At 41.3% G+C, this 18,401-nt stretch overlaps 1 protein-coding gene across 4 annotated transcripts; it reads right to left on the bottom strand.

Moving 5' to 3' along the window:
- Nucleotides 1-269: 269 nt before the first annotated feature.
- Nucleotides 270-16,623, bottom strand: LOC140718825 (E3 ubiquitin-protein ligase MARCHF3). 4 transcript variants are annotated; one of them, XM_073033018.1, is made up of 6 exons: nt 16,510-16,623; nt 15,912-16,005; nt 7,525-7,786; nt 3,221-3,416; nt 2,042-2,251; nt 270-1,282 (listed from the first exon to the last, which is right to left on the bottom strand). In XM_073033018.1, the coding sequence occupies exons 3-6, from the start codon at nt 7,695-7,697 to the stop codon at nt 1,124-1,126; spliced, it is 738 nt and encodes a 245-aa protein (XP_072889119.1). In that variant the 5' UTR covers nt 7,698-7,786; nt 15,912-16,005; nt 16,510-16,623; the 3' UTR covers nt 270-1,123. The 4 variants fall into 4 exon arrangements, with proteins under 4 accessions (XP_072889119.1, XP_072889120.1, XP_072889121.1 ...); XM_073033019.1 differs by lacking the exon at nt 16,510-16,623 and adding an exon at nt 16,091-16,250; XM_073033020.1 differs by lacking the exon at nt 16,510-16,623 and having other exon boundaries at nt 3,221-3,398; nt 15,912-16,261.
- Nucleotides 16,624-18,401: the final 1,778 nt, after the last annotated feature.

The following is an 18,401-nucleotide window of genomic DNA, read 5'->3' on the forward strand; positions in this document are numbered from 1 at the left end:
TTACTTCCTCTGAAGTGCATAGCCTGTTAGTTGGCAGATAGGGACACTTCAATTAAGCTTTAGCACATGGCCTATTTCTATGATCTTAAAGTGCACCTTGTCAGTTGTAGATTCAGTATGTGTATTCATAAATTTGGTTTTCAGTCTAAACATCGGTTTGAAGTTAAATTGCTGCTGTAATTTATACTTTCCACACCTATATTAATCATCTATTGAAAATAAATGTATTTCAGTTTCCAGTTATTATTCACACGTACAAAATATTCCACTGTGTCACATTATTTTTTATTGTTTTACAAGTCTGGCAATTTCATTTTTTTTTTACATTTCAACAGGCAGCAAAACCTAAACATTTCTTAATAATAAAATTGTCAAAACTCAGAAAACTGAAAACAATATCACAATGGAAGATTAACAGTTATGGTAGTTGGTTGTATAGTTTGTATTAAAATGATATTCTGAAGTTCAATAGTTATTAAAAAATAAGCAAATCTAGTTTTTAAGTTTTCAAGGACAATGTATTTGACAACCCAGGAGTACAATGAACCCATTAACAATTTTTTTTTGCTCATTACTTGGTTGTGGCACACTATAAATTCTAAAAGCCCTAGAGATTGAGTAGTTCATGTGTCCTGAAGCACCGTAGTCAGCAGCAACAAGATCCCACCAGTGCTAAGTCTACAGCACAATATGATTCAATTCCAGCAAGATCCTCATTAAAGAAATATAGCATCTAAAATTAATATAACAGAGTGAGAGAGTTACTTCCTATCTGGTCATTTTAATTTTCGCCATGAGAAAGTTGCTTTAATTTTATCAGCTAATTCAAAACCCATCAATGTGCTCAGCTAAATTACAGAAGAACTCTCAAGGTGGACAATAAAAGGTACAAAGAAGCATTGATTTACCACCAGTTGTAACAGTGATCTTTGTCTCGTTTTCCATTAACTGATTATAACAAATAGTCCGCAATCAAGCAAAGTAGCAGGATGCTTACTAACAAGCCTAGTTCATTGAAAAGTTGTGGTATAACATCAGCTCATCTTTGCGTTATTATTTTCTGTAACTTACAAGTTTGGTCCCTCTTTCAGCTGCAGAACATTCAAGGCAGTTCCTAGTAAAGTTAGACTATAGTCTCTTTAGAAATGATAATACTTGAGTTTTGAGTTATGAGGTTTGGCTGGTTGCTGAAGGATACTTGCGATCTGGGAATAAGCAGTTTAACCTTCTGGTTGGTCCGTCTCCACTCTTTCAGCAGGCGCACATGGTATCGGAAAGAAGCCTAGAGCCAAGAAAAAAAAAATCATTAGATTGTTGGTTAGTATCGTACGTTATCAGTAGACTAGACTTTTGTAAATTGCATTGTTCGCTTCTACTTAGCAATATTTGAAAATCCACTGTAGCCCGTGGCATCGCTTTCCCGAAATCAATCTCACCTCGTGTTTTATATTGTATCTATGAGAGGGTGAATGATAGAGACTGGCAAAGAGAAGATATAAGAATATAATTGTAGTTTTTTTAAATGGGGAACACAAAGACCCAGACTGCCACTTGTGTTTCCTATGCCAATGAAGGAAGGACATTCAGCCCATCAAATATATGGAAGCACTCACCACAATCCCGTTGATCCTATTTCCCTTTTGCTTTCTACTCGTGTGTCTGTCCAGTCTCCCAATTGTCCTGCCACTTAATTACATCAGAGTAATTTACAGTGGCCAATTAGTCTACTAATCAACACCTCTTTGACAATAGACAATAGACAATAGATGCAGAAGTAGACCATTTGGCCCTTCGAGCCTGCACCGCCATTCTGAGATCATGGCTGATCATCTACTGGAGTAATGATTTGGAATAAACTGGAGCACCCGAGGCAAACCTACATTGTCACAAGGAGGATCTGTAAGCTCCACAAATCCCAGATTCTGGGTCAAACCTGAGTTGGTTGGAGTTGCAAAGCAACAGCCCCACCTGCTGAGCCACCATTCTGCACATACGGTACAAATACTGAAATATGAAATACATGTTGATGTTATCTACTTACAGTCGTCCAGAGGATGTAAATGGTAATTAGCACAGCTGAAAGGATAAGAAGTCCAACTGCTTCTATGCTGCTACTGAAGTAGAAATGGTCAATAGTTCCTTGGACACACAGCCAACCTGACAATGTAGCCAATGGCGTAATGAAGAGAAAACAGATAATGTCTCCATATAGCATTCTCCTTGTATGTTGTAGTGTAGGATCTATCAGCCACTGGAAAGCACACATAAATATTGAATAGTATACTTTAGTATTGTTGATTAATTATATGGAAATAATAACCAATAATATCCTGGATTACCAATATGTCTTTAGTGCAGTGAGACAGTGGGGGGAGCCCAGTGGTGCAGCTAACAGAGTGTTGCTTCAATCCTGATTCCCTGTCACCAGGAGGACCACGGTGGTCACAGGGATCTTCAGTGTGGATTTTGTATGTCCTCCCTTTGACCCCGGGATCTTTTCACATCCCAAAGACGTGCAGCTTCACGAGTTGATTGCCCATTGTTAATTGCCCTTATGTGGTAGAAGTTAGGAAGCAGGTGAAGGCAATGCAGTGAGAAGAAAATGGGACTGATGTAATTTGAGTGTTTGATGGTTAGCACGGACTGAGTGATCAAAGAGCGTGATGTCACGCTGTGTGCCTAAGGGCAAACTTACAGAAAATCTACTGTATTTTGTACGTATTTGGTACGTATCTCATGCTAGTGTTCACATCAAAGCAAATGGTACATAAGACTAGGGCATCATTTAGATAGTGAGTTATAACATGTTCTAATTTTAACATGCTGCATTATAACATTTGGTGTTACAAATCACAATGTACCCCTCTGAGGCTGCAAAGCAGCTGTGATAGAAAGCCAATGGATGATTGGATCGAGAAGAGTTCCATCCATACTTGACCACCCAGTTTAGCGGTCAGTACAGGGTAGGGGAAGGGGGGTGGAAATCAGAGCTAGCGGCAAATCTGACTCATTATGACACATAGTTGAAGTGGAGATGAGTCGTTCAGATGCTACCTGACCTGCTGAGTATTCCAAGCATTTAGAAAATCTGTATCCGCTGTACTGTTCTTTTGCTGCATCATTTTGAGTCCAGCGTGACTGGACACCACACATCAGATTTCATACTTTCACACGTTAGTCTGCTTTATCCTTTCTTAGTCAATGTTGCTGTGTAGGTTACCTCTGAGATTGGCCTTGACGTTCGTTCCAGAGCAAATTCGAAGTGGCACAGTTCACAGTGGCTGGAACAGGAAGCGGCCAGCCACTGCTCCAGGCAGCTGCGATGAATAGCCCCCAGAGTCCCTGAACATTCACATGGGGACAGCAGGCTTTCCTTATCGCTCGGTTCATGGCAAATTCTGCAGATTGGAATATCACTACACAGAATGAAAAGAAATAGGCTTGACAATTATTTTCTTTAATTAAAAATGATGGCTTAAATTTCACAATGCATCTGCCCGGGTCACTGACTATCTTGCAATGACTGTTTCTAAAGCCAGTTTAGTGAATTGACAGCCAACTTTACAATTCATTCTCCCATCCCCTGACTCAAAGACAAAGAAAGTAAATACATATGTAAAACAAACTGGCCACAAGGGCTATTTAACATTCCAGTACAAATAGCCCAATAAGCCACAGCTGGAGGATTGAGTCCAATTCTAGGCACCACAATGATATGAGGCATAACAACCGAAGATTTTTTTTCTCTCTAAATACACAACAAATACTCTAAAATGTGTTGCCTAAAAGCAAAGTGGAAGCAGATTTCAAAGGGAAATTTTGGATACATACTCGAAGGGGGAATTTCGCAGACCACCGTGCAGATTCAACGGCCAAAAGGATTTAAAGTATTTCTGTAACTTTCCTGAGAGGGTATAGATTATCTGGAGCATCGTGGGATCTTTAGATTAAATACCTACAGCAGAAGACTCACTGGATTTTCAATCAGTAAATTATATGGGATGTAACTTCAGGTAACTGAATAAATTTAGTTAAAACTGACATTTGGTTGGATCCAAGAAGAGTTTGTGGTAAATCTGTTAAAGTATTAATTCATGGAGAGCACCCAGATGTTACTGGATTTGGGGGATCAAACCATACAATGTCCTGAACAATATTCAATTGTGCCCTGTCTGTGGGGATACTTGGGCTATTGTAGTGCAAGGCACAACCTAAATGTTTTAACAGACACAGTGCACGACTGAATATTTTTCTCAACACATTTGTTTCACAGTAGCACTCTCACCATCTGATAAAATAAGTGGGCAGAAATATATTTTATTGTTCCTGACTCAACAAAACTGGTCTGATAACTCCATGTTAAGCTATATTTCCAGGTGCATCCAACTGAGTCATACAGGTGACAGCAAGGCGCACAAGAAGCTTGGGGCCCCCAGTGACATTATTCCAATGAGGAAAAGAAAAAGAGTATACATTCAGTCTTGAGGACAAACAATATGATTGCATTAACATGGCTTTCATGTGATATGATATACCATGATGTGAGATAATATCAAATCCTTGTTTATTTTTACTTATGTCTTTTTATGAGCGCTGGCAAACCTAGAAAGAGGCTCTGGAGTGACCTTCCTAAGCTCTTTGCTCTTTCCTGTCCTTAATCAGCACACAGAGTGGCAGGGTAGCGTAGTGGTTAGCATAATGCTTTACAGTCCCAGCGACCCAGGTGCAGTTCCTGCCGTCGACTAAGTTTGTACGTTCTCCCCATGACCGCCTGCGTTCTCCATGGGTGCTCTGGTTTCCTCCCACAGTCCAAAGACGTACCGGTTGGTAGGTTAATTGGTCATTGTAAATTGTCCCTTGCTTATGCTAGGATTAAATTGGGGGGGGGGGGGGGGGGCACTGTGGCTCGAAGGCCCGGAAAGGCCTATTCTGCGCTCTTTCTCAATGAGTAAAACAAAATGAGTAACCTACAGTAAGATCGGAGGATGTCAATTAGGAAGAAAGATAAAGATTGTGAAGATTCGCTTTATTTGTCGCATGAACATCAAAAGTGAAATGTGTTCTTTGTATCAAATCAAATCAGCAAGAAAGCCTGCCACTGTTGTCAAGATTGCATTCCCACAACTCACTCACTCTAAACGATGTCTTTGGAACATTGGAGGAAACTGGAGCCCCCCGGAGGAAGCCCACTCAGTCAAAGGGAGAAGTACAAACTCCTTACAGGCAGTGGTGGGAATTGAACCCTGACCGGTGATCAGTAGGGCTGTAGAATGATGCACTGATGGTTCTGCCACTGCGCTATCCTGCTGTGCTACTGTGCCACCCTTCTAAACAGATGTCCCTTCTGTTCCTTCACTATTAATTGGACCTTCCATAACCTGCCAATAGCAAGATCCACTTGCGTCATACTCAGAGGAGATAATGAAAAGGGGAAGTTATTAGCCTCCACAACAAAAAACCCTCTATACAATTGGCTGATTCCGTTTGTGTGCCGACACTGCACAAGCCAGGGTGAGATTTGTAGCCACCTTCTCAGTGTTGCTGTCATTTACAGCTTTATACCTCTTCCACAAAAACACACACTGCCTTTGATTTGTACCTTATCTTTTCGTTAACTATTATAGGTAAATGATGGCGCCGTCCATGGATAATGAAATCTATGATATAATATCCCAGTCTCAATTTAATTCAGATTCGGACTCTAATTCCAATGTTAGTGAGCTGCCCTGCTAATCTCCTTGCCTGATTGAAAACACACGTGCAAGTTCCAAGACCTACTTAGAGCAAAGTCTTACATCCTGACTGTATAAGGCCAGCACGTAAAAGGTTTGCTCCACACCCTGAACCACATTTCAAAACCATTTCCCTAAATTCCATTGGAGGTAGTGAGATAAATGAACAGGGTCCACAAAGATGTCCATGAGGCCAGAATGAAGCAGTGTCGATGCAGGTGTCAAAGTCAATGGTATCTCCAGGCTGAGGGTTCATACCATAAAAGGCCAATTAGCATAGCAGTGAACGATGGTATGGATTTCACTTCCATTAAGGCAACTCAGGATGCTCCTTTCCTCTAGGCCCACACAGCTCGCACAAACTGCCTCCCCTCCATCACATTCCTCAGAATTCAGCCACTACGGCACACCTCTTGCTCTTCTGCCAAGCACACTCTCATCTTTCCTTCCTCTCTTCTTACCACTCGGATGTCAGCTCAGCAGTCCCTCACTCCTGCCTCTACTTGCGATGGTTGCGTGCATGCATGATCGCAAGCAGAGGGCCAAGATACCATCATACTTGTCGAGGCGAGGTGGGGAAATCTGGGGTGTCTCAGCCCTTGTGTGAGGTGAAGATAGCGGTCCACCTCAGGAGAGTAAGGGTTGAGGAACTGAACTACAAACTTTGTAGTTTGTTGTTCAAACACCTCATATACCGTCTGGGTAGTCTCCAGCCCCTTGGCATGAACATTGAATTCTCCAACTTCGGTAATTCCCTCCCTCTCCTTTCCCCCATCCCAGTTTCACTCTGCCTCCTCCTCCAGCTGCCTATCACCTCTCTCATGATTCTGCCTTCTTCTACTACCCATAGTGCTTTCTCCTTACATTCCTTCTTCACCTTTCCTGCCTATCTCCTCCCTCACCCCTTGATCTTTCCCCTTACTGGTATTTCACCTGGCACCTACCAGCCTTCTCCTTCCCACCCTCCCCCCACCTGCTTTATAGGGCCCGTGCCCCCTCCCCCTTCAGTCCTGACAAAGGCTCTCGGCCCGAAATGTTGACTGCTCGTTTCCATGGACGCTGCCCGACCTGCTGAATTCCTCCAACTTGTTGTACGTGAAACTTTGTTTGTTGATATTTAATAGAGAAGATGTTCCGAGAACAATTGCCTGCTGCGAACTGTACGGGCATCCAGGATCGGATCCATTTGTGAGCTCAGGTTTTTACTGTGTGTGGCACCTGGAATGGACTGGAGGCAGAACACGTGAGGGAAGGGCCACCAGCACGACTGAATGAGGGCTGATGTTAGCTGACGATCTCTTTGCAGGAGTTCCTATCTCCCGATCAGCCCCTGATGATCAAAGTTGTACAAATTCAAGTTTTGGTGATATATCCCCCTTGGATCTATCACTTCATTCTCCATGAAATATTGTGGTTAGGGTACTCTGAATGGGATCTTAATATGGAAGGATGGCAGGGAAAGGGGGAAATAGTAGCTTGTTCTTCTGATCTTGAATACTCACCTTGGATGGGAAATAACTTAGCAGGAAAATGGGATTGAATTCTGATTCACTCAGTTGGATGCCCTTCCAAAGGGTGACACATTTTGTACAAGAGCAAACAATAGTGGTGGGAAATCAGCTTTGCCTTCTGTGCAGAACAGACGGGAATCTCGTGAATTTAGTATCACCCAATCTTCTGATTACTGTTGACACTGACGTCACCTGTGGGATCATGAGCTGAACTTTGCATCACATATAAATCTCATTTTTTTCCTACACATTGAGAGTATTTAATAACTACAGAAACTAACCTAGAAATGCTGCTAGTTCTGACCACTGATGATGGGGGATGGTCATCACTGCCTGAAACTTCCATTACATATTGTAGCTTTTGTGACAACAGACCGATAGAACTGGCAACTGGCGGGTTGTTACTTGCATTGTTCAAGTGACTCTCAGATGCCTGCAAGTTACCAGTCTTCATGGCAATCAAGTCAAATTCATTTTTCCAATTTATTACGTTCCCTTGTATTCCAAATGTAGAAAGTATGAAGTTATTAATATAGCATCCACCTTAAAGGGAAAGAAACAAAAATGACTTGATTTGCTATTCTAAATGTATAATTCAAACCATATTATATAAAACTGCATTGTCAACGTTATTTTATTGCAATTGGCACAACAATGAAATGACATTAATAACAACTTTTTTAATGTGGTAAAAATATTTTCCGCACTTCTCAGAAGAATAAAGTCGACCCCTTTAACCAAAATAAAGGTAGACAGTAAATCATGTGAAATATAGCATGTTCAAGAAATCAGTCTGAAGTAAGCTTTAAAGGTAGAGAAATAGGGAAATTCGTAATTCCAGAGTTTAGTTGCCTTTTCCACAAAATAAACTTGTAAAGTCACTTTCAAGATAGAGGATGGTCAGCAAGGCCAGCATTTACTGTCCATTTCTAATTGTTATTGAGAAGGAGATGATGAGATACATTCTGCTACATCTTTGGTGTGGCTGGTGCCACAATGCTGCTGGGTAGGGAGTTCCAGTATTTACACCCCTCCCCCTCTACCTTTTTATTCTGGTTTCTTCTCCCTTCCTTCTCAGTCCTGACAAAACATCGACTATCTATTCATTTCCAGAGATGCTGACTGACCTGCTGTGTTCCTCCAGCATTGTGTGTTGTTAGTGATAATGAAACTCTTGTTACAGGAGATTTGAAAGGGAAGAGAAGAAGCCATCTACAATATCTGTTAACATAAGTAATTTTTATGATAAGCTAATTACTTCTTAATAAGCCTGATCTTTAACAAAGGTGAGCATATTGGAGTGCTTGCTTCAGTTTGATAGCAGGAATGACTAACAATAATTCCTCGTATAGAAGATATAAATATCATTTGCCTTTACAGTATATGAAAACATCTACAATACTCTAAGAATAATTATCCATGCTGTTGAAGAGAGGTGTGTTATTTATTTGTCATTGAGATATTTAGCATCCATTCTACAGACATAAAAAATAAATAAACTGGAATTCAGAAGAATGAAGGGTGTCCTCACTGAAAACTATTGAATGGTGAAAGGCCTTGATAGAGCGGATGTGGAGAGGATATTTCCTATGGTGGGAGAGTCCAAGGTCAGAGAGTATAGCCTCAGAATAGGGGGTGTCCTTTTAGAACAGAGATGAGGAGGAATTTCTTTAGCCAGGGAGTGGTGGATCTATGGAATTCTTCGCCATAAGCAGCTGTGGAGGCCAAGTCTTCGTGTATATTTAAGGGAGAGGGTGACAGATTCTTGATTGGCCAGGGCAAGAAAGGATATGGGGAGAAGGTAGGAGATTGGGGCTGAGAGGAAAATTGGATCAACCATGCTGAAATGGTAGAGCAGACTCGATGGGCCAAATGGTCTAATTCTTCTCCTATATCTTATGGTCACATGTCTTAAAAAGTTTCTACTCTTGACCTGTATGGACCAGAGAGGCTTGCCATAGAAAACACAACTGGTGGCTAGCCTACCTTCTCCTTGTCACCGTGAATTGGTTTAGACAAGGATTCTGCACATGTGGTCGGCTTGATTTCACCTGCAAAACCACTGTCAAGACTTATTCACAAGAAATGGGAATTTGGAAGAGAATCGCGTGGATGGAAGCACAGTCAGCTAAAAGCAGGGGCGGAGGAGGAGAGCATTTGACAGAAAATTATGAAATGTACACAGTTAAATGGTATGAATATTTATTTCTTGACCTATTTAATGGTCCTCTCAGCTGGTCATCACTATCCTGCTTGACGGCAAGAGCAAAATTACTCCAGAATAATTCAATCCTTCAGACTGAAGGACAGGCTAAATTGGCCCTAACTGTATATTGTTTTTGAATTAACTGGGACAAGAACTTCATAGAAATGCATTTAAAAATGCATTTTGCCAGCAATTGGTCAGAGTAAAGGATGATATAATAGCCTCACATCCAAATATCCTAGAGATTATAAATGATTGATTCTTAGTCAATTGTAGTTTTCAGATATGGAAGGCAGCTTATTCGAATAATTATCCATTTAACACTGTCTGCAATAAATTTTTTTTTGCTTCTTAACCAATTATTAAAGTAAAGTAACCTCATGTTCTGAACACTAAAGTACTCCAGAGATAAAGAATGTTCTTAGTATTTCTTCAATCTACCATCTTTCAATTAAGTTCCATGTTGTAATTACACTCTGGGTGAATAGCTCTTTACTCTCTATTGGTTTTATTTGTGATTAAATTAGATTTATGACCATCTTTTGAATGCAATAAATCGCTTAACCTTGAATGAAATGAAAAGCCGTTTTTATTAAGCTGAACGTGTTTAAGTTCTGGAAATATCCCTGTTATTAGGAAGTAATATTTCATTGCTGAGCACTATGTCCTGTACATTTCCATTTGCTGTTGTAGCAATTCTGAAATACAGCCTTTTCCTTTGGCAACAGAAATAATGAGAGTGTTTAACTTCTATCTGGATAATACCTATTAGGCACCAGTAGGATATTTCCTGTATTACTTGTTGTACAGTTATGTGCTGAAATGGGTCAATGCTTCTTGACCTATGTGAATAACTTGACTAAGGATTGATACTCTGCAGCTGATACTAAGCCTGGAGGTGTAATATGGTAAGAGAATACTAAAGGATGGCAGAAAGGCATAGACAACTTTAAGGAATGGGACGACATGTGAAAGATGAAATTTAATGCCCAGGCAAAGTGATTCTGCCACAAGGAAAAATATTTGTTTAAGTAGTACACACTGAGTTAACATTTCAGGTAAAGAAAAATCGCCTTGAGTTCTGTCGAAGGGACTCGGACTTGAAAATTCACCATGCTTCTCTTTCCACAGATGTTGTTTGACCTACTGAGTGTTTCTAACATTTTTTTTATTTCAGATCTCCAGCAGTTCTGCTTTATTTTACTTTCATAGCTGATACTGACCCTGAGGCAAACCAGGTTTCTATGTCTTTATGTAAGATGCGATAACATAGCGAGTATACAGTATATAATGCAATTTGTCTGCCTATCTAATAAAAAATATCAATGACGTATTCCTTGATCTATTGGATCACGATATTTCAGAACACTTACCTTTGCCAGTGGTTATTGCTTTTCAATAAATGATGATAATTTACAGAGAAAAATGTAGCAGTTGTTCGGTGTGTTAAAATAATTACATTAAAATACTTACTAAAATAAACAGTGAGGGTGTGTAATTATTTTGCATTTCTCTATCTGTTTATATAATGAACACAATCCATAAGTTATAAGCTCAAATTTCTTCATTACAGTGCCAGATAAACAAGCAAAACAAGCTGTTCAATTGTATGAAAACCCCAAAACCCAAAACGTTCAGAGAAAGGAAGTCACCATTAACACCTGTTCATGATATGTGAGCCTGCAATCCCAGCTTTAATTCTTAATGTTCCTTTAACTCATGAAAACAAGTGCAAAGAAGATGGCTGATCGCCCCCTTCTTAGACTTGGAGATCTCCACACCCCAAGCAGTTGATGCTGATAGTGTGTAGAGCCTCTGGCAGTCAGATGCTGCAGCTTTGTGCATCTTCTTATTCCAAGAGAAAAGGAAAAGAATTAATGAGTGTGTGACAAGGTGTGATATGTCTGTCGCAGTTGGAAAGCTGCGTGAGAAGGGTGCACAAAGAAATATGGTTGTTGGTAGATAGGAGTTGTTGTTTCCACAGACTTGACTTCAAATTTGAGGTCATTATAAACTTTTTCTAGAATGGTTTCCTGAACCACATTCTCACATTTAAGTTTTATTTCCAACTTATTCTGTGTGTCCTTGAGCTCAAGGGCCCTCTACCTCTTTCTTCCAATGGATGCTCAAATCTACCCTACTGCTCAGAGATCCTTAAGCAGAAACCAGCAGTCATTGGATTCAGTACTCACCTCAGTCCATGACTGTGCCTGCTACTTTTACTCGGTGACCAGTTATTTCAAGATCCTTAGAGACTTAACCTTCAAAATGACCACAACCTTGTTTGGAGGCTTGCATGCCTCAATCATCTGGAGAGCTATGTTGGCAGGAGTCAGCACTTTACGCTTTGGCTCTTGGAAGGGTCACCCATGCCAAACAGGTCAACGGGCAGAGGCCAAACTAAGAGTGGTCCACTGGTCCTCCAGGTTCTGGGGATCAACTCAGGCCTAACAACCCTGACTGGTCAAAAAAATAGTTATGGAAACAAAAATGAAGAAGCATTCTATAGCTGTGTGTGACAAAGCTGGAGGACCTTCATTACTATCCTAAATGCCAGCCAGCGGCCTAATGGGCAGTAATAATTGGAGACTTCAGAGCTACTTGACTTTCGCTCAACACAAATTGTGCAGGATCCCTACACTGCAGCATCTTAGCATGTGTTTTCATGCAATAAAGAGTTTCTACATGTTGATGTGGACATTTCACCATCTCTTGTCTCCCAGCTTACAAAATGCTACTGTTCTGCATGTTTCATCCTGTAAACCCATCTGATGGAAATAATAGTCGAGCGCATGGAAGGAAAGTCCTTCAGCTCAACTTGTCCATGCTGACCAAGTTATTCCCTGAACTAATCCCATGTGCTTGCATTTGTCTCCAGATACCTTTAAGCCTCTTCTATCCATGTATCTATCTCAATGTATTTTAAACATTTGAATTGTACCCACCTCTATCATTTCTTCTGGCAGTTTGTTCCATATATCCACCATCCTCTTGACAGAAAGTTGCCCTTCAGATCTCTTTTAAAACTTTGCCCTCTTCCCTTAAATCTATGCCTTCTGGTTTTAGACTCCCTTACACTGGGAAAAAGACTGACCATCCACTTCTTTTTCCAAGGACATCTTCAATCTCTCACTGCTGCTGTCAGTGGTTCCTATGTGCTTTAAAAGATGACTATCATACCAGTGCCCAAGAAGAGCAGGGAAGCTATCTCAACGACTATTGCCCATTTGCATTCATGCATACTGTGTGAAGTGCTTCGAGAGGTTAGTCTTGGTCAGAATCAATGCCTGCAGTGGATGCAATCTCACTGGCTCTCCACTTGGTCTTGGATCTCCTGGACAATAGCAAAGCCTATTGATTATAGCTCAGCATGCAATACAACCATACCTTTAGTTCTAATCAAAAAGCTCCAAAACTTTAGCCTCTGAACTTCCTTCTGCAACTGGATCCTTGGCTTCCTCACTGGGAGACCACCGACAGTGCGGATCAGAAATAACATCTACTCCTCTCTGACAATCAACACCTCAAAAATATGTGCTAGGCCCACTGCTCTACTTTGTCTGCACTCCTGACTGTGTGACTGACTACAGGTGAAAGTACATCAGTAAATTTGGCAATGATAGAGCTTTTGTTGGCAGAATTTCAGATGGTGACGAGGAGGTATACAGGAGTGAGTTAGATCAGCTGGTTGAATGGTGTTGCAACTGCAACCTCGTATGCATTATCAGTAAGACCAAGGAATTGATTATGGACTTGAGGAAGGGGAAGCCGAGGGAACACACACCAGTCCTCATTGAGGGATGAGCAGTGGAAAGGGTGAGCAGTTTCAAGTTCCTGGATGTCAACATCTCTGAGGATCTATCCTGTGTCCAACATATTAATACAATTACAAAGAAGGCACCACAGCAGCTATAATTCATTAGGAGTTTGAGGAGAATTGGTATGTCACCAAAGACTTGTAAATTTCTACAGATATACCGCAGAGAGCATTCTAACTGGTCTGGAATGGAGGGGCCACCGCACCGGATTGGAAAAAGCTGCAGAAAATTGTAAACTCAGCCTGCTCCATCATGGGCTTTAGCCTCTCCTGCCTTGAGGACACCTTCCAAAGGCAATGCCTCAAGAATGCAGCGTTCATCATTAAGGACTCCCATCACTCAGGATGTGCCCTCTTCTCACTGCCTCAATCAAGTAGGAGGTACAGGAGCCTTCACTCACAACTCTGAATGACTGCATAATCTACAGACTCACTTTCAAGAACTCTGCAACTCATATTCCCAATATTATTTTTATTTGTACAATTTACCCATTCATTTCTCTTAGGAAGGTACGGATTGACTCTTTTTTCTAAAGGCAGTGAATTTCAGATTATCACTCAACTAAATCTTCACATCCCTAACTAAATCTTCATGTGCCTCTACATCTTATATTGATTATTGATCCTTGAACTATTTGCTTTTGTGGAATGTCTCTCTGTCCGATCTGACATAATTTGGTATGTATTTATCGAATCTCCTCTCAGTATTCTCTGCTACAAGGAAAACACCACAGCTTCTCCAGTCCATCCCTATAGCTGAAATCCCACAAATTGTAACCACCTGACTCAACCTCTTCTCTGAAAATTAAGCATATGTACCAATGGAAATTGCGGTATTCTGCTTGATGCTCAGATTGATGGAACTGGATGATAAGGAAATCAAAGCATATTGGGTGTTGTTGGGTAAGTGGACAAGCCCTCTCATTGAAAAGTACAGCATGGAAAATTTCAGGCATAGTTAAATAGATTAGAAAACTCAAAATAATATAAAGCCATCAAAAATGTGTATACCACTAACATAATATCTGAATTCAAATGAATAGTTTTAGGGTTGTAACAGTTAGTGACCAATATCTATGACAAGCCTACTGATGACCACCACTCCTTCCTACTTCCTGAAAGGGTCCCATTCCATTCTCCTTGGTTCTCCTAACTCCATCAGATATAGAGATGACAACTTCCAAAACAATACTTCTGGGATGTCTTTGGTTTCTTTCCACACATAGTTGGGAGGTCTCTCAGCTGCAACTATTCCATCTCTTACATTTCTGCTCTCATTCCCTTTCCTCTTTCCCCCAACCCACCCAGAGCAAGGGTAGGCATCTCCCTGACCTCACCTTCCACCCCACTGCACTGTAGTTACATGACATCACCGTCAGATCTAATATCCACCTCTCCTTCCTTTCAGCATTCTGAATAGATAATTCCCTTTGCAACCTACTAGTTCATCTGTTGACCTTCTGATGGCACCTTCCCATGTGACCACAGGACTTGCAACATTTTCCCTACTAACTCCGTTCTGCCCACAGTCCAAGGACTCAAACACTCCTTCCTGGTGAAGCAGTGATCCACTTGCACTTCTTCAGGAGGTGACAGAAGCAGGTTCACTAGCAACCACTGGAAAAACATATGGAAAAGTTTAGATGGATACAGGGCAAACAAAGGCAAAGAGGATTAGCACAGGCATCCCAGTTGACAAGAGTAAGTTGGGCCAAAGTGCCTGATTCCATGCTGTATGACTCCAAGAATCTAATCTGACTCCTATTTTTAGTAAAGCCCTAATCATAGGGACTGTCAATATAACACACAACATCATTACTTGGTTTGTGTTAGATGGTTTAGGCTGGCAGAGCAATTAGACCTGTGGAAAAGAGTATTCCATTCATTTAACCTTTGTCAGAATCAGAATCAATCAGGTTTAATATCACTGGAATACGTCATGAAATTTGTTAACTTTGTGGCAGCTGTACAATGCAATACATGGTAATAGAGAGAAAAGTAAACTGTGAATTACAGTATAGATATATAAAATTAAATAACTAAATTAAATAAATAGTGCGAAAAAGGGAAATTTGTAGAGACAGAGTGGTCTTGAGATCCAACTGTATGGCTGATAATTTTACAAAAATAACGAGTTCAAAACCAATACATACTTGTAAGTATGCTACTTAGTCATGTTAAAGTAACTATTGAAACTGAATGGACCCCAAGAAATTATCTATAAATCATGTAAAGGTCAATCTAATGAATTATTTCTTGAGACATTTCATTTCAGAAAGGATAAACTTCACCATCAAATTGTCCAAACAAAAGTCCCTGCAACATCAGAGTCATGATCAACTACGATATACTAACAAACTTTTAAAACATCTTTCAAAATAATGCAAGACTCCCCCCCCCCCCATCTAGATCAATAGTGGGAACTAGTTTACGTGAGGGATGTATTGATCATTTCAACGTTTAAATGAACCGTCTCCTTGTCCAGGAATAAAATCATCAATTGAAATCATTGCATCTCATAGACTGACAACAGACATTTTGCATGTCTGGAGAGACTCCGATTAAATCTGTGAGTTGATTCAACATTATTTGTAGCTACTGCATTCACAATTTAACGCCTTTCAGATGCAAGGCTTTAAACCAACCTGTTAAAGTAGGTTTATAATCACTCCGGTGTCGAGGTTTTCAATTACTGGTTCCAGCGGCGAGTTCAAATGATCCCCTGATTAATTTCTGTACCTGACGCACAATGGAACGGATATAATTAAATCTTTGTTTAAACTGTATTTCACGTTCGTCCTAGTTCAGTTTGCGGCAACTTTACCATCTATGACTGTTAAACCTCCTGCACGATATCAAAACTGGTTCCAACCAACTCTGTTAATAATTCAAAGACGTGTAGGAAAGCAACATCGCAAGCAAAGCACAAATCAATGGCAGTGACGTATGTAGTCAGGTCCAATTCCAAAAGCAGCTTTTAAACGCTCTCGGGCAAACACCTATTGCAAAATACAGTTTTACAAATATGCGGTATAGCGATGAAGCTTACGCAGAGACAAAGGCCCGGAGAAGATAAAACTGGGTCAGAACAGCTGTCACCAGTTGAACCCTCCCCTTTTGGCGTCTGAAGATAACAGTTCATTGGCCTTGCTTTGTATACACGTTGTCTCTGGGCGCTGGGGGATTTGCGCGGATGTTTTCCTATTGTAAATCTATGTTTTTCATCAGAAACGTTAAACTCACAGTTCAAACTTTTCCCCTGTTTCCTCTGTTCAGACGGCCTTTAACACCAGAATCATCTGCCCGTCCGGTAGCCTTCACTTGTCGGCGCTCAGCTGGGAATGGCGTGGTTGCATTACACCTTAAAAGTAATAGAAACGCCCCTGGAGTATCTCCAGCCCAGGAACTGGTTGTTGTAATTATCTCCAAACTATTGGTGCTCGCTGTCATTGCAGTGCGAAGATAAGGCGTACAGGACTCAGAGCTAGGAGGCAGTTCTCCCGCGCGGGGACAGCGGGGTCGGCTGCTGCGGGCTGAGGTGAGCAGGAATTTCAGAATCAGAATCGGGTTTATTATCGCAGACATGCGCCATGAATTTTGCTGTTTTGGATAGTGCAGAGGCATAATATCGCTGTAAATGATAAAATAAATAATGCATTTTTAAAAAAGGGATAACGAGCTGGTGTTTATGGTCCACAGACCGTTCAGTAATCTAACGCCCGAGGGGAAGAAGTTTCTCCTGGATTGTTGATTGAGGATGTACCTCCTCCCCGATGGTGGGACGAGAGGTGGGCATGTCCCGGATGATGAGGACCCTTAGTGATCCGTGCCGCCTTGCCCTTGATGTTGGAGAGAGCTGTGCCCGTGATGGAGCTACACCCATCTGCACCTTCTTTCGGTCCTGTGCATTGGCGCCTCCAGACCAGGCTGTGGGGCAAGCTGTAGAATGCTCTCCACTGTTCATCTGTGGAAATTTGCTGGAGTCTTTGTCACTTCAGATTCGAGTTGCCGGCATACCTTTTTCGTGATTGCATCAATGAGTGCGGCTCAAGATAGAGCCTGTCTGATATCGACACCCACCCTCTCCGCCGCTGACGTCCCCCTTCCTGAAGTTGACAGTCAGTTCCTTGGCCTTGCTGATGTTAAGTGCGAGGTGGTTGTTAGCAGCCGATCTATCTCACTCCGACATGTCTCTTTGTCACTATCTGACATTCTACCAGCAACAGCGGTGCCATCGGGGAATTTACAGATGGCGCTTGAGCTGTGCTTGGCCACCCAGTCACGATTGGAGAGTTGAGCAGTGGGCTAAGCACACATCCTTGAAGTCAGCAAGGAGAAGTTATTACTGATTTGCACTGTTTTGTACAGTTTATAAATCTTGGAAAAAAATCTACCCAACTTTTTTTTTGTGTTTGACTGACACTTATTGCGCAAAATAGAGGTAGATCATTCAGCAGGACATACCGGAGTCAGGATTGGAGATAAGCATGCACCAGAAGTATGGTAGAGTTCTGCCCCTGAAGGATGCTGGTGAACTAGACTGGGGTTTATTTTCAACCATCCAGGGCAACCATTGTGAATATCAAATAATCCATCAGCCTCTACCCTGAAATGGGTTCAGTGACAAAGCATCTGAAGCCTCCTGGTTAGAGAATTCCAAAAATTCACCACCCTCTTGTTTAAGAAGTTTTTTAATAATATCTGTCCTGAATGCCTGCCCCATATTTTCCTGCCCCACTGTACTGAACCCTGTTTCTATGAACATTGGATTGGGAAAAGGACAACTTTGCATCTTACCTGTCAAGCCCCATAAATTTTAAGTATAATGCCTGCAAACTGGGTTCAATTCTGCCGCTGTCTTTCAGGAGTTTGTAGGTTCACCCTGTGGCCGTGTTGGTTTCTTCCACGTGCTCTGGTTTCCTCTCATTCCAAAGACATATGGATTAGTAGGTTATTGAGCTGGATAGGTAATTGGGTGGTATGGGGGCTATTGGGCCTGCTACTGTGCCAAATCTCTAAACTTACTGTTTGCCTTATTGCTTGGCAAACTTTCACATTAACTTCAGTTGTTCCAGTAAAAGGTTATTCAATTCATTCTGAAACCCCACATTTTCAATCTCCCACCAGTTAAAAAC

The sequence above is a fragment of the Hemitrygon akajei genome, chromosome 30 (assembly GCF_048418815.1).
Source record: "Hemitrygon akajei chromosome 30, sHemAka1.3, whole genome shotgun sequence".
Taxonomy (NCBI): domain Eukaryota; kingdom Metazoa; phylum Chordata; class Chondrichthyes; order Myliobatiformes; family Dasyatidae; genus Hemitrygon; species Hemitrygon akajei.